Source organism: Carcharhinus amblyrhynchos, chromosome 6 (genome assembly GCF_965287045.1).
Source record: "Carcharhinus amblyrhynchos chromosome 6, sCarAmb.v2.hapA, whole genome shotgun sequence".
NCBI lineage: Eukaryota > Metazoa > Chordata > Chondrichthyes > Carcharhiniformes > Carcharhinidae > Carcharhinus > Carcharhinus amblyrhynchos.
In genome coordinates this window covers 26,641,548-26,657,303 of record NC_137329.1, presented here as the reverse complement: position 1 = coordinate 26,657,303, position 15,756 = coordinate 26,641,548, and the positions used below count along the sequence as shown (strand labels likewise).

Sequence of the window (15,756 nt, the reverse complement as noted above, 5' to 3'; positions counted from 1 at the left end):
CACGACTGTGAGGTCAGGTAAAAGCCAGGTTAACTGGAGAATCACATCGGATACATTGAACAGATTACCTAACTCAGCAAAAACAGTAGGTGTATTCTTAGATGAACAAATTGACTTCACTGGCATGGGACTTGAAGATGTTCTCCAAGTTGATCTGATACATTTTGTACAATGTAAATGTCAGCAGCTGGGAAATGGCAAAAGATTCCACACTACACAAACTGCGGAATATCATTATCAAAGGTTGGCCTGATTCAAATCGCTACGTCCACAAACACATGAGACAATTTTGGCCTTTTTGGGATGAGCAAGATGTCGCCTGGAAAGTCATATTTAAAGGTAGTTAACATTCCAGAATCTTTGTAACCTGATATTCTTCAGCAACTTAGAATCCCTACAGTGTAGAAGGAGGCCATTCAGTCCATCGAGTCTGCACTGACCACAATCCCAGCCAGACCCTATTCCTGTAACCCTGCAAATTTGCCCTGCTAATCCCCCTGACACTGGGGTTAATTTAGCATGGCCAATCAGCTAACCCACACATCTTTGGACTGTGGGAGGAAACCGGAGTGCCTGGAGGAAGCCCATGCAGACATGGAGAGAATGTGCAAACTCCACACAGACAGTGATCCAAGGCCGGAATTGAACCTGGGTCCTTGGTGCTGTGAGGCAGCAGTGCTAACCATTGTACTGCCCATAAGTTCATCACTTATACCTGGGGATAGATCAGACAAGAAGTTTTGTAAGTGAGACAGTCTGGCCGGGTGTGGACAATGACCACAAAGTAATTGTCCAGAAGTGTGAGGCACAAAACACCATTGATTCCACCTGAAGTTGCTAATCATCCCTGCTCCAACATTATATCTGCTCTCTTCCAGGACCATGGCATTCACCTGATGAAGGAACAGCGCTCTGAAAGCTTGAGATTCCAATAAACCTGTTGGACTTTAACCTGGTGTTCTGAGTCTTCATACCATACCTACCGCAGTAAATTGGCGGCATCTCCACATCACTTATTTTATTGTTATAGTCACCTATTTACCAAGTACTCCATTATTCAACAATTGCACAAAGTACACTCTAAGTGTTATTTTCATTTTACTTCTTGTGCCTTGAGAATTCATTGCAGTTTTTTTTATCTTTTGTGCCTTGAGAATTCATTGCAGGTAAGTTATTGGTGAGCCATTTCAGATTGTGTGTGAGAAGTGGAATATTGTTCACACTACTTCTTTTCCTCATTACCCAAGATCTACCAGCCTGGCTGTATGAATGATTTGTGTGGGCAAACACCTAATTTTGAAATCCAGACAGACCAAGCAAGATCTACACACTGTAATGTTACACCTGAGAGTGATGCCAGTGTGTGCAGCTATTCCATTACTGGTAGTGCCCATGTTTGCAGAACAGTGCGTACCAATTTACCTACTCTGACCCATCCTACTCTCTCAGAAACTATGGAGCAACTTTTAAAACTGCAAGAGGTGATCAGTGTGTACAACAAAAAGGCAGGCATAGAATTGCCAAGTTTACAGCTGGGACAACAAGTTTACTCCCAGGATCCTACAGGAGATACGTGGCAACCAAACAAGGTGACAACGATTTGTTCAGAAGCAAGGTGCTATGAAGTCATTTCACACAAAGGCGCAATGACAAGGTGTAACCAAGGACAAAACAGATCCATTCTAGCTCCTCAGCCACTGTACAGTCTTGCTACATCCAGGGCAAGGTCCCCAAAGCAACCAGGAACAACATCCAAGAATGACAATCCCATAGATAAGAACATTGGGTGGCACCGTAGCACAGTGGTTAGCACTACTGCTTCACAACTCCAGGGACCTGGGTTCAATTCCTGGCTTGGGTCACTGTCAGTGTGGAGTTTGCACATCCTCCTCGTGTCTGCATGGATTTCCTCTGGGTACTCCGGTTTCCTACCACAGTCCAAAGACGTGCGGATTAGGTTGGTGCAGACTTGATGGGCCAAATGGCCTCTTTCTGTACGGCAGGAAATCTATGATAAGAACATAAGAATGAGGAGCAGGAGTAGGCCATCTAGCCCCTCAAGCCTGCTCTGCCATTCAATAAGATCATTGCTGATCTTTTTGTGGACTCAGCTCCACTTACCTGCCCGCTCAGATCACTGCGAGCAATTAAATAAACCTCCAGACAAAGTTACAAGCTCTGGGCATACCAGCAGATTACCACTACACTCTAAAGACTCATGGATTCATCAGTTCTATACACTTATGTAATGGTGACTAAACATGAACACATATTATAAATAGTTGCTCCTCTGTGGAAGAGAGGGAAAGTATCTTTATGAAGAAAGGGGGATGTTGCAATATGCCTTTATGGGACATCAACTTGACATCGCTCGAAGGGTAATGTATCATGTGATCCATTCTCAGTTTCATTTTTGCTTTGAGCAGAGCACAGTAACACAGCTCAGATGTTTTGAGCTTTATACCTATATATGTAACTGTTCTCATGTGGCTAGTCTTAATAAATGAACCCACAACCTGCTTATCCGATCTCTCATGAGTGATTGGTGATGATATCATTACAACAACATGACAAGTGTCAGCTTGGATTATGCGCTCAAACTCTGACTCAGGGTCGAGAGTGCTATGGTGAGCTTGAGCTTAGGCCAGTTACTGAACCATCGTCGATAACCCTCATACAAGAGCTGAACAAGAATTGTTGCCTCCAGGGCAGGAGAAGGAGAAAGAAGCAGGTTACTAATTTCTGGAGAGTCTCTCCCAGATTGCCCACCATTTGTGCCATTTCTCTGGGGGTTCCCCCAGAGGTAGTAGAAACTCCACAGATGTCAAGCTCCACGTTGCTTACCTTATCTGTGTTGTTTGGTCAAACTCCCGGTCTGGAGAGGCAGTGACTTCTGGTAGGACAATTGCTGGTGTCCCACTCATCCTGGGATCAGCTCCTAATACCTGCAATCAGATTTAATACACTTAATTTATAGGATCTTAGAATCCCTATGGAGCAGAGGAAGACCATTCGACCCATCGAGCCTGCACTGACAACAGTTCCACCCAGGCCCTATCCCCCTTAAACCTACATATTACCCTGCTAGTCCCCCTGACACTAAAGATCAATTTATCATGGCCAACACACCTAACCGCCAACTCTCCTGTGTAGGCCGAGATTCTGTTCTCACTTTCTGAAGTGGGACTTGAACCTATAACCTACTGACTCTGATGTGTGAGCACCTCCTACTGAGCCATAGCACTGACTTGAAAAAACGGTTTAAGGCTGATGTTACTTAAAAAATTCAATGACAAGAAGCAAGATTTTTTTTGTCCATTTGAACTATCAGAATATTAGTAAATACAGGGAGGTCATGGGATGGATGCAGATACAATGAGCTTTGAGTGAACATGCCCTTGCTTGGGGGAGCTTGTGAGACAGGAGAGGGTGGCACGGTGGTGCAGCGGTTAGCGCTGCGGCCTCACAGCACCAGGGTTCAATTCCAGCCTCAGGTCACTGTCTGTGTGGAGATTGCACTTTCTCCCCGTGTCTGCTTGGGTTTCCTCCGGGTGCTCCGGTTTCCTCCCACAATCCAAAGATGCATGGGTTAGGTTGACTGGCCATGATAAATTGACCCGTGTCACGAGGATTAGCAGGGTAAATGTGTGGAGTTATGGGAATGGGGACTGGATGGAATGTGGTCAGTACAGACTTGATGGGCCAAAGGCCTCCTGCTGTACTGTAGGGATTCTATGATTCAGACTTGGTTCACAATGATGTAAACAAGACTACTCGTCATTATAGTCACTTCCATCCAATACTTCCCTGCCTCTACAGTCAGGGAGTTTGAGAAGCATTCAGAATCATAGAACAATAATGCAGAAAAGGGCCATTTGGATCAGCTGACTCTTATTCAATTAGTCCTGTTCACCCACCCCACTCTTTCCCTCACAATCCTGCAGATTTGAACCAGTTTGAATTTAAGAGTAAAGTTTCAAAACAAGAAAGTACAAAGACGGCTAATTAAGTGAACCTTCACCCTTTCCAGAACACAAAGTTCCATGGTGATGAAATCTCAGCCAGTACATAGCGTTCACACTCATCACTCACTGGATTTCTATCTCTCTGGATATCAAATTAACTCTCCTCCACTCCAATCTACCACCGCCTCCAAGAAACCTGGTCTCGGACCAGACATTTCTCCCCACCCCACCCCCTCTCAATAACTCCAAACTCTCCAGCGAGGCACCACTATTGGTAAGGACACAGGGGGTTCAATACTCAAGTGGACACATAGCTTCAGGTTGTGATTTGTGTGTCAGGATTTCAAATCAATTTGAACATAGAAATATTTCATTTAACTTATTCTACTTTATTATAAGCTGACAAGTGATTCCAGCGAACAGACACTGGGGAATGGTGATTATTAGTTCCATTATTTTTCTTCAGATCTGCTTTTATTATCTGTGTCTATCCTAATTGTTCCAGATGATGGTGGTTCTCTGGACCATATACAAAATATTGGAATGCCCCTGGTCACTCATGCTCAGTCTGATTAGGAGGTTACATATGAGTGTGGGTAGACACGGAGAGGTTGTTTTCCCTGGTTGGGGAACCTAGAACACAGGGACACCATTTCGGCTTAAGTGGATGATCCAGTTAGGACTGAGATGAGGAGAAATTTCTTCGCTTAGAGGATTGTAATTCTTAGGTATTTTCTACCTGAGAGGTTAATGAATGTTCCGTTGTTACACATGTTTAAGACTCGGGTTGGCAGGCTAGAATTCTCTGGCTGTCCACACCCCACTGCCGCTGCCAGCCAGAACGGAGAATCTGGTATTCAACCAAATTTCTGCTCATTGCAGTGGGATTGGAGAACACCAGCCGCAGGCGAGGTCCGAGTGGGGAATCTAGGCAAAAAAGTGCCTTTGAGGTCCAAGATCAGCCATGGTCATATTGAATGTCACAGCAGGCTCAAAGGGCTGATTGTCCTACTCTTCCTCCTATTCCCTACTCTATGTTTTTATTCAACCAGATCAGACAAAACCACCTACTTGATTGACATCCTATCCAGCACCTTAAACATGCACAGTCTCCATTAATGATGCACAGTGGCAGCAGTGTGTACAAGATATATTGTTGCAATTCATCAAACCTCCTGCAATGTGCCTTCCAAACCCACACCTCCACCATCTAGAAAAACAAGGTCAGTAAAAGCAAGGTAAAACTGCTTTTGTATGTTTAATAGATCTCACACAGACGTTCTGAGTCTTGTATGGTTGAACATTAGCTGATTGTTGATAACACACAACATATGCAGGATACAGCCCAAGCTAGGAACTAACTCCATGCTTGCTTCTGCACAGATCTCTATCCAGTCCACAGCTGACTCTAGTCTCAAGTCATGTGTCTCTTTACATCAGGGTACAGTTTCCCAGTCTCTCATTAACCCTTGGTCTGCCAGATACCTTTATACAACAACCACACCTGCAAGTTCCCCTCTAAGTCACACACCATACTGACTTGGAACTATATCACCATTCCTTCACTGTCACTGGATCAAAGTCTCACCAACTGGGTAAAAACATGTTTTACTGTAAATAGTTCCATGAATTTCTCCCCTATAGCACGGTGGGTGTACCTACATCACATGGCCTACCTACTTGAAGAACTCAAGGGCAATTCGGGATGTGTTATAAATGCTGGCCAAGCCATGATGTCCACATCTTCAGAATGAATTAAAAAAAACCTCAATTGCTAAACTCCCCACAACCTGGGTCAGATGTCAATCCCTTGGCGATCTGTCCTGGTGAAAAAATACAACAAATAAAGGAACCATAATCAGGATGTGACAATAAAGCTACACCTGAAGAGACAGAACTATTTACTTAAGTTCAGAGCCAATTAGTTTCAGTACAAGGCTTTTAGCCCACTAACAAGGGTCATTATTGCGGGGTTCAGAGGAGTCAACAATCTTAAAGAACATATCTCCAGGACCTGGGTCTGTTTAGTTCAGTGGTTGGACTTAAATCGGTTGGACTTAAACCTGGTGTTGTCAGACTTCTTACTCTGTTTAGTTCAGAGCAGTGTAGGCCTAAGTCACCTGATAGAGGTCTACTTCACAATGGAAGAGTTGGATAATGCCCCTAATGATAGCTTATTCAAATCTGGCAGACTAGGGAGGAGAGGAGTCAACAGTATAAACAAGAGTGGGAATAGTCACGTCTTCACGTCCTAGCGGGTAGTGAATGGTACACCTTCAGCAGGGGACTGGGCTGGTCCCATTATATATGAGGTAAGTGTCCCTGTAGATGACACTTGATCAATGTGATCTCTTGGCTTGTTTCTGGTTCTGAGGAGAGTGGGAACGGAATCAGAGTACAAAAGAAACCCTGACACTCTTGGTGAAGTAATGAGGGAGTGCTTCACTATTTAAGGCACCTTTTCCTAGGCTTAAACTGAGACCCAGTTCTGTTCCTTAGCTGGACAGAAAAGAGCCCCTAACAAGCGGAATAAGAGCAGAGCAAACATTTAACTTTTAACTAGCATCCATAAAATATAAAATATCATCACATTGCAATTTGTTGGTTTTTACTTTGTGCAAAGTAGCTGTGGTGTTTCTTACATTACAACAGCGATGATGCTGCAGAATTATTCTATTGGCTATAATGCCAATTTTGGGACATCTTGAGGTTGTAAATAATTTGATATAGTGCTTTCATGGAGTGAAACAAGCTAAGAACTAATTCTTTACACTCAGGATGTACTCATCCCCTTTAATAACTGCCATACACAACATTGATCCTCAGTCACTGATAACAGTCTGGAAAGTTAATCTACACAACATTCTTAACACAGTTTCCGGACACCATTACTTGATTGACATATTTACCAAGATCTAGGAAACATACCAGCACCAATGCTGGAAGACTCTGCTATAAACAGATGACTGTCTAAATTTTTTTTATTAATTCATGGGACATGGGCATCACTGGCTGGCCAGCATTTATTGCCCATCTCCAATTGCCCTTGAGAAGGTGGTGGTGAGCCACCTTCTTGAATCGCTGCAGTTCATGTTCTTTACTCACAATGCCAATGACTGATTTTGGCCCAACGACTGCGAAGGAACAGCGATACATTTCCAAGTCAGAATGTGCTCTTGCCTGGTGATGACCCTGATCTTTTTTTTAATGTACTCTTTCTCAGGTTGTGGACAGTGCTGACACAGCCAGCATTTATTACCCATTCCCAAAAACCTTTGTAAAGGTAATGGTGAGCTGGCTTCTTGAACCACTGCAGTCTGGGTGGTGTAGATACATCTTCCTCTACTTGAACAGTCCTTCAGATTCAAGGATGACTTGCTCCCACACTAACAAGGAGTTGTCAGGTGAGTGAGGAATCCAATGCACAGCGTACAGACTCTGTCACAGGTGGGGCAGACGGTAGTTTTTGGGAGTGGGTGGGTGGGGTGCCCGGGTTGCCACACACTCTTTTCACTGTCAACACTTGGCTCCAGCTTGTTCGGGGCGTTGAAACTTGAAGTGTTCAGCTCTTTCCCTGATGCTTTTCCCCCACACTTTAGGCACTCTTGGGCCAGATATTGCCAGGTGTCAGTGCAGCTATTCCAAGGAGGTTTTGAGGGTTTGCTTGAAGCATTTCCTCTTGCTTCCTGGGCTCTCGCTTGCCATACACCCGGCTGCTACTGTGCACTGGTGGTCGAGAGGGAATATTTGTGAGCGGGGTGCCAATCAGGCGGGCTGCTTTATGCTGGATGACCAAGCTTCCTAAGTGTTGTTGCAGCTGCACTTGTCCAGGCAAGTGGGGTGTATTCCATCACATTCCTGACCTGCGCCATGCAGATGGTGGATAGGATTTGGGGAGTCAGGAGATGACTTACTCCCTGCAGGGTCCCAACCTCTGAACTACTCTGGCAGCCACAGTGTGACAAGCCCAGTTCAGTTTCTGGTCAGTGATAACCCTCAGGATGTTGATTGTGAGCTCATTCATCCAGATGAGTACTTTCTGTGCCTCAGGGTGTGCGGAACCCCAGATTGATCTATCAGGCTTACAATTTCTAGCTGTATTTTTAAATCTTGTTACAAAGTTATCAACCGGCTCAATTAATTCTTATCTGCAGCCTTGAAATTCATGTTGGCACATCCTGTGATTCGACTTTGGCTGGAGATTTGTTGAAACTCTCAATTATCATAGAAGCATAAAATTCCTGCGGTGCGGAAGAAGGCCATTCGGCCCATTGAGTCAACACCGACTGCAATCACACCCAGGCTCTATCCCTATAATTCCATGCATTTACCCTACCTTGACACTAAGGGCCAATTTAACATGGACAATCAACCTAACCCACACATCTTTGGACTGTGGGAGGAAACCGGAGCACCCAGAGGAAACCCACACATACATGAGGAGAACGTGCAAACTCCACACAGACAGTGACCCGAGCCGGGAATCGAACCTGGGTCTCTGGCACTGTGAGGCAGCAGTGCTAATCACTGTGCCACTGTGCCACTAATATAGAACGTAGAACATAGAACATTACAGCGCAGAACAGGCCCTTCGGCCCACGATGTTGCGCTGACCAGTTAAAAAACAATGACCCACTAATCTAAACCAATCCCTTCTCGTCCATAAACCTATCCACGGATCTCTTAAACGCCCCCAAACTAGGCGCATTTACAACTGCAGCAGGCAGGGCATTCCAATCCCTCACCACCCTCTGGGTAAAGAACCTACCCCTGACATCCGTCCTATAACTACCCCCCCTTAATTTAAAGCCATGCCCCCTCGTGCTAGCTTTCTCCATCCGAGGAAAAAGGCTATCACTATCCACCCTATCTAAACCTCTAATCATCTTATATGTTTCAATAAGATCCCCTCTTAGCCGCCTTCTTTCTAGCGAAAACAACCCCAAATCCCTCGGTCTCTCCTCATAGGACTTCCCCTCCATACCAGGCAACATCCTGGTAAACCTCCTCTGCACCCTCTCCAAAGCCTCCACATCCTTCCTGTAATGTGGGGACCAGAACTGCACACAGTACTCCAAGTGCGGCCGCACCAGAGTTGTGTACAGTTGCAACATGACGCTGCGACTCCTAAATTCAATCCCCCTACCAATAAACGCCAAGACACCGTATGCCTTCTTAACAACCTCATCTACTTGATTCCCAACTTTCAGGGATCTATGTACACATACACCTAGATCCCTCTGTTCATCCACACTATTCAAAGTCCTCCCGTTAGCCTTATACTCAACACATCTGTTATTCCTACCAAAGTGAATTACCTCACACTTCTCCGCATTAAACTCCATCTCCCACCTCTCGGCCCAGCTCTGCAACCTGTCTAAGTCTCCCTGCAAACTATGACACCGTTCCTCACAATCTACCACACCTCCGACTTTGGTGTCATCAGCAAATTTACTAATCCACCCAACTATACCCTCATCCAGATCATTAATAAAAATTACAAACAGCAGTGGCCCCAAAACAGATCCCTAAGGCACACCACTCGTAACCGAACTCCATGACGAATATTTACCATCAACCACCATCCTCTGTCTCCTATCTGCTAGCCAATTCCTGATCCAATTTCCTAGACTACCCTCAATCCCATACATCTGCATTTTCTGCAGAAGCCTACCATGGTGAACCTTATCAAACGCCTTACTAAAATCCATATATACCACGTCAACTGCCTTTCCCCCATCCACCTCTTTGGTCACTTTCTCAAAAAACTCAATAAGGTTAGTAAGGCACGACCTCCCCGCTACAAAACCATGCTGACTACCTCCAATCAATTCATTACTCTCCAAATAACTATAAATCCTATCCCTAATAATTTTTTCTAAAACCTTGCCCACAACAGAAGTAAGACTCACCGGTCTATAATTACCGGGGAAGTCTCTGTTCCCCTTCTTAAACAATGGGACAACATTCGCTATCCTCCAATCTTCCGGTACTATACCAGAGACCAACGACGACCTGAAGATCAGAGCCAGAGGCTCTGCAATCACCTCTCTTGCCTCCCAGAGAATCCTAGGGTAAATCCCATCCGGACCAGGGGACTTATCTATTTTCAAACCCTCTAGAATATTCAGCACATCCCCCTTATCAACTGCAATACTGTCTATTTTACACCCCTGCAACCCAGTGTCCTCCTCAGCTATATTCATGTCCCCCTGCGTGAACACCGAAGAGAAGTATTGGTTCAATGCCTCTCCAATCTCTTCCGGTTCCACACACAACTTCCCTTATACTCTCTAGATTTTTGATGTCCTCTTCAGTAAGTTCCCAGTCGTTAAATAAATTTCTATATGCCCACAAGAAGACCCTCTCTTTGGTGCCACTTAAGAATCTGCTGAATCTGCACTTTTGCTTAAGCTTCACAAATGCCATCATCAGCTTTCCAATTCGCTGTTAGCTCTAGTGTTGGGTTCGTTGCTGTGCCGGTCAACATTTCCTTTTATGTCTTTGTACAGTTCCTTTTCTTCTGGCACAAACATGTTGTTGATTTTCCGAATCGGCACAGGATGCATTGTTTACTCACACACACTCGCTGGCACCGCGCTACGTGTCCTTGTTGTCTTTTGATTCCCAGATGTTGTTAATAATCACAGTTCAAGCTTGTAAAGATCAGAAACTCTTTGGGCAGAATATTCCCATATTTTTTCAAAGTGTCAGGCTCTGACTGTAACTCTCCAGTTGCACAGCCCAGTTCTCACTCCAGATCTTGAGCGTTGTAGAAGCATAGAATCCCTACAGTGCAGAAGGAGGCCATTCGGCCCATCAAATCTGCACCAACCACAAACCCACTCAGGCCCTATTTCTATATTTTTACCCTGACACTAGGGTCAATTTAGCATGGCCAATCAACCCAAGCCACACATCTTTGGACTGTGGGAGAAAATCAGAGCACCCAGAGGAAACTCGCGCACATACGGGGAGAATGTGCAAATTCCACATAGACAGTGACCTGAGGCCAGAATAGAACCTGGGTTCCTGGCTCAGTGAGGCGGCAGTGCTAATCACTGGGCTACCTCTCTGACGGTAAAAAATAATTGGGTGAGGTTTGTGCTGTTAGTCTGACGGGGCAAGGCCTGATAAGATCGAGCAAAGATCCACAGAGAAGGGGTGCCATCTTTAAAGATGCCTACTCACCACAGATACTGAAGGCACCCAACCCCCCAACATAAAGATTAAGACCCCCCAGCAAAGCAACAGGGCTTCATCTATCCTCCCCTCACATCATCAGGATATGCCCCCCTCTGCCCCTTTGCAGGCATTGGGAGAGCCCCTCTCACCCCTCCATGTTCCCCCCCCTCTTACAGACAATCTCTGGGGCACTCCCAGGGAGATCCCTACAACTGAATCACATTTTTAAAAAGTTGTTGTAAACGTCACATCAGTGAGTTTGAATATTCAGTGAGGGGGAATCATGTGACAGTGTGGGGGAGGGGCTTGCTAATTATATTATAATGCATGCAAAATCATTAAAATGAGGTTCTCGCCCCCTGCGGGCATGGAAAATCGGGAAATGTAACCTTGCCGGTAGGAAATGATTTTTCCCAACTCTCTTCCGATTTTCCACTGCATCAACGATCCCATGGACCCTTAGTGTGAGCTCAAAACTGTCCTCTTTATGTTAATTTTCCCATGTAGTCATGTTCAAAAGAGGAACCAGATTGAACTGGATATGCACACATCAGAGGAGAAATTAAATATAGTCAGCACTATCAAAGGATGACTTTTAGGCAAACTAATGGGGTTAAAGGCTGACAAGTCCCCTGGTCATAGAATCATTAGGCCCATCGAGTCTACACCAATCATTATCCCACTCAGGCCCTCTCCCCATAACGCCAAGTATTTATCCTAATAGTCCCCCTGACACTAAGGGGCAATTTTGCACGGCCAATCCGCCTAACCCGTACACCTCTGGAGTGTGGGAGGAAGTCATGATGTGGAGATACCAGCGTTGGACTGGGGTAAACACAGTAAGAAGTCTCACAACACCAGGTTAAAGTCCAACAGCATTTGCCCTATTTGTGATCAGAACTACCCACTCACCTGATGAAGGGGCAAAGCCCCGAAAGCTAGTGGTGTTTGCTACCAAATAAACCTGTTGGACTTTAACCTGGTGTTGTGAGACTTCTTACTGCTTGGGAGGAAACCCGAGCACCCAGAGAAAACCCATGCAGACATGGGGAGAATGTGCAAAGTCCACACAGACAGTTACCCAAGCCGGGAATCAAACCCGGGTCCCTGGCACTGTGAGGCAGCAGTGCGAACCACTGTGCCATCGTGATGCCCCTGGTGATTTGCACACCAGGATCTTAAAGCAGTTAGCTACAGAGATCGTTGAGGCTTTGGTGGTCATTTTCCAAAAAAATTCTTGGATTCTGGAACTGCGCCAAAGGATTGGAAAACTGCCAATATGGTACCCTTGTTCACAAACGGGAGGAGGTGAAATGTAGGAAACAACAGGCCAGTTAGTCTATCTTCAGATGCTGGAAAAATATTAGAGCTGATTATTAAAGAGAAAAAAGCAATGCATTTGGAAAGTGATCATCTGATCAAGCAGAGTCAGCCTAGCATCGCAAAGGGGAAATCATGTCTGGCAAATTTACTGGTATTCTTTGAGGAGGTATCAGCCAGAGTAGATAGAGGAGTACCAGTTGATGTTGTATATTTGGATTTTCAAAAGGCATTTGATATGATAAAACACAAAAGGCTAGTACGCAAGACAGGAACTCATGGTGTTGGAGGTAATATTCTGGAATGGATAGGGATTTGGCTAACTGATTGGGAGCAGTGAATAGTGAAAAGGGGGTCTTTCTCAGGTTGGAGGGCAGTGGCCAGTGGAGTGCCACAGGGATCAGTGCTGGGACCACAACTCTTCACAATATGTATTACTGATTTGCAGGAAGGAACGTTGTACTGTGGCCAAATCTGTGGATGATACAAAGGGTGGGAGGGAAGGCAGGTTGTAAGAAGAATATAAATAGGTTATAGAGAGATATTGACAGGCTAGATGAGTAGGCAGAAAGCTGGTAAATGGAATTCAATGTGGGAAAATATGAGATTGCTCATTTTGGAAAAAATAGATTTTGGAAGGTAGATTATTCTTCGGAAAGCTTTAGCACAAAGAGACTGGAGGGTCATTGTTCACGAAACCCAGGAAGTTAGTATACAGGAGATAATAGAGAAGGCAAGTGGAATGCTGGCTTTTATTTCAAGGGGCTGATGTGTAAAAATAAAAAGATGTCGCTGCAACTGTACAAGGTACCAGTGAGGCTACATTTAGAATACTGTTGACAGTTTTTGTCCTCTTAATTAAGGAAAAATATATTATCATTGGAGATAGTACAGAGGATGTTTATGAGGATGATTCTGAGTATGGAGGAACTGCCATACAAGGAAAGATTAAACAGGTTCAGCCTCAGAGGAATGAGAGATAATGTGATTGAAACATACAAGATTCTTAGGGGGTTAGACAGAAAAATATTGGGATGATGTTTCAACTCATGAAAGAGTGGAGGACAAGAGGGCATAGTCGCAGAATAAGGGGGTGTTCATTTAAGGTGTACTTGAGAAAGAATTTTTTCTCTCAATAAGTGGAGAATCTTTGGAATTCTTTATCCCAGAAAGTCATGGAGGTCGAACCCTTGAATACTTTCAAGGCTGAGATCAAAGATTTTTAGTCAATAGGGGAATTAGAGAGTTACATAGATAAGGCAGGAAAGTGGGCTTAGTGAGGATCTGCCCTGGTCGTATTAAATGACAGAGCAGGCTCAAAGGGCTGAATGGCCTACTCCTGTTCCTATCTCTGATGGTCTTTAGTGCAGCTGTGAAAAGTGGACGCCTGGAAACCAACACATAACATATTAGTCCCTAGCTAAGTAGCCCCTAGCTATTTACAGGTAATACAACCGCACATAAGTGTACAGTGCAGCTACAGTATGTCGGTGGTGGAGAGAGTGAATGTTTAAATTGATGGATGGGAGTGAGACTGGGTGAGACTGCTTTGTGCTGGGTGTTGCTGAGATTGCTAAGCATTGTTGGAGCAGCACTCATCCTGGCAACTGGAAAGTTAACAGCCTGACCTGCTTGTTAATGTCAACACATATGGGTACCTTTTATTTGCCAAGTATATTCCTGGGTTAGAGACTACTTGCTGAGCAGTACTAAGTTGGATAATCACACTGCACATTCTCAAAGGAAATGTGCAATTTAGATGTGGTTTTGTTGAACATTGAAACACGCTAATCAGATATGAAACTGATAAACCCACTCCCAGTGATAGCTGGCACTCTCCCAATGTACATCAGGCATTTGGGTGGCCAGCCAAGGCTGGAGGAAGGGAATGCCTGTAATGTAAGTTTGATACATAAGTATTCAGATTGTAACACTAAACTCTTTGCAAACCATAACCTATTATCAGTCTAAGCTCACTAAATCCCTCTGTCCTCCCAGTCAGACAGTTATGGTTCACAAAAGCAGTCCAGTTGATTGGCACCCCATCCACAAAACCTCACTCCCACCACAACCGACGCACAGTAGCAGCAGTGTGTGCCATCTACAAGATGCACTGCAGCAACTCACCAAGGCTCCTTAGAGACCACTTTCTGAAGAAACGTCCTCCACCAACTAGAAGGACAAGGGCAGCAGACGCATGGGAACACCACCAGCTACAAGTTCCCCTCCAAGCCACCCACCATCCTGACTTGAAAATACATCGCTGTTCTTTCACCATGGCTGGGTCAAAATCCTGGAATTCCGTCTTGAACAGCACTACCTACATGACATGGACTTCAGCAGTTCAAGAAGGTCGTAGCTCACCACCACCTTCTTAAGGGCAATTTGGGATGGGCAATAAGTGCCAGCCTTGCCAATGAAATCTGTATCCCTTGAACAAAGGAAACAAAATCAAAGCACAAAGAACCGGATCTGACACTCCAAGGAAACATTGAAGGGATTGCTGCACCGTCAGAAGTACTGTCTTCGAATGAGCCAAGTCTTCGTCTGCTCCTTTGGGTGGTTTAAAAGAGCCCAAACCACCATCACCATGCAGTGGGCCAATCGCTGAGACTTTCCAGTCCCACTATGGTAGGATTCCCATGTGGATGTGGTGATCCATTTAAATCCCCATTGACTTCAGTGGGTCTGGAAGATCCCATGAGTGGGAGGCGTCACAAAACCCCAACCATTACTGATCCTTCAACCAATATCACTGAGACAGATTATCTTGTTACTGTTTGTGGGACCTGATATAATCAATTGGCTGACACATTTTCTACAATGCAACAGTGACCCTGAAAATGTCACCATCTCTTCAACTGTATTGGATCTAACTAGAATCATAGAAACCCTACAGTACAGAAGGAGTCCATTCAGCCCATCGAGCTTGCACTGACAACAATCCCATCTAGGCCCTATCCCCATAACCCCATATATTTACCCCTCTAATCCTACTACCCTACACACCTTGGCACAGTAAGGGGCAATTTACCATGGCCAATGCACCTAAACCATACATCTTTGGAAGTGGTGGACTATCCACTACTTCCTGCCACTTTGACATGTTTGAGGCCTTTACCACTCACTCTTGGACAGACTGCTCTCCTGTTCTGATTAAAATCACCTCCCATCCCCATTTTATCCCTCTCTGGGTATTTGTCTTTCTAATGTCAGTGCATCTCCTAGCCAGATAAATAGCCAGCCTTCCCTTGTGAAGTATTCAGAATAGACAGCAACAATTGAA

At 44.9% G+C, this 15,756-nt stretch overlaps 1 protein-coding gene across 1 annotated transcript in view; it reads right to left on the bottom strand.

Moving 5' to 3' along the window:
- Nucleotides 1-15,756, bottom strand: part of mrvi1 (murine retrovirus integration site 1 homolog) — a 127,073-nt gene that overhangs the window by 68,216 nt on the left and 43,101 nt on the right. The window contains exon 6 of the mRNA XM_080190082.1: nucleotides 2,845-2,945. Coding sequence (XP_080046208.1) covers nucleotides 2,845-2,945 — 101 coding nt within the window. The remainder of the gene's footprint in view (nucleotides 1-2,844; nucleotides 2,946-15,756) is intronic.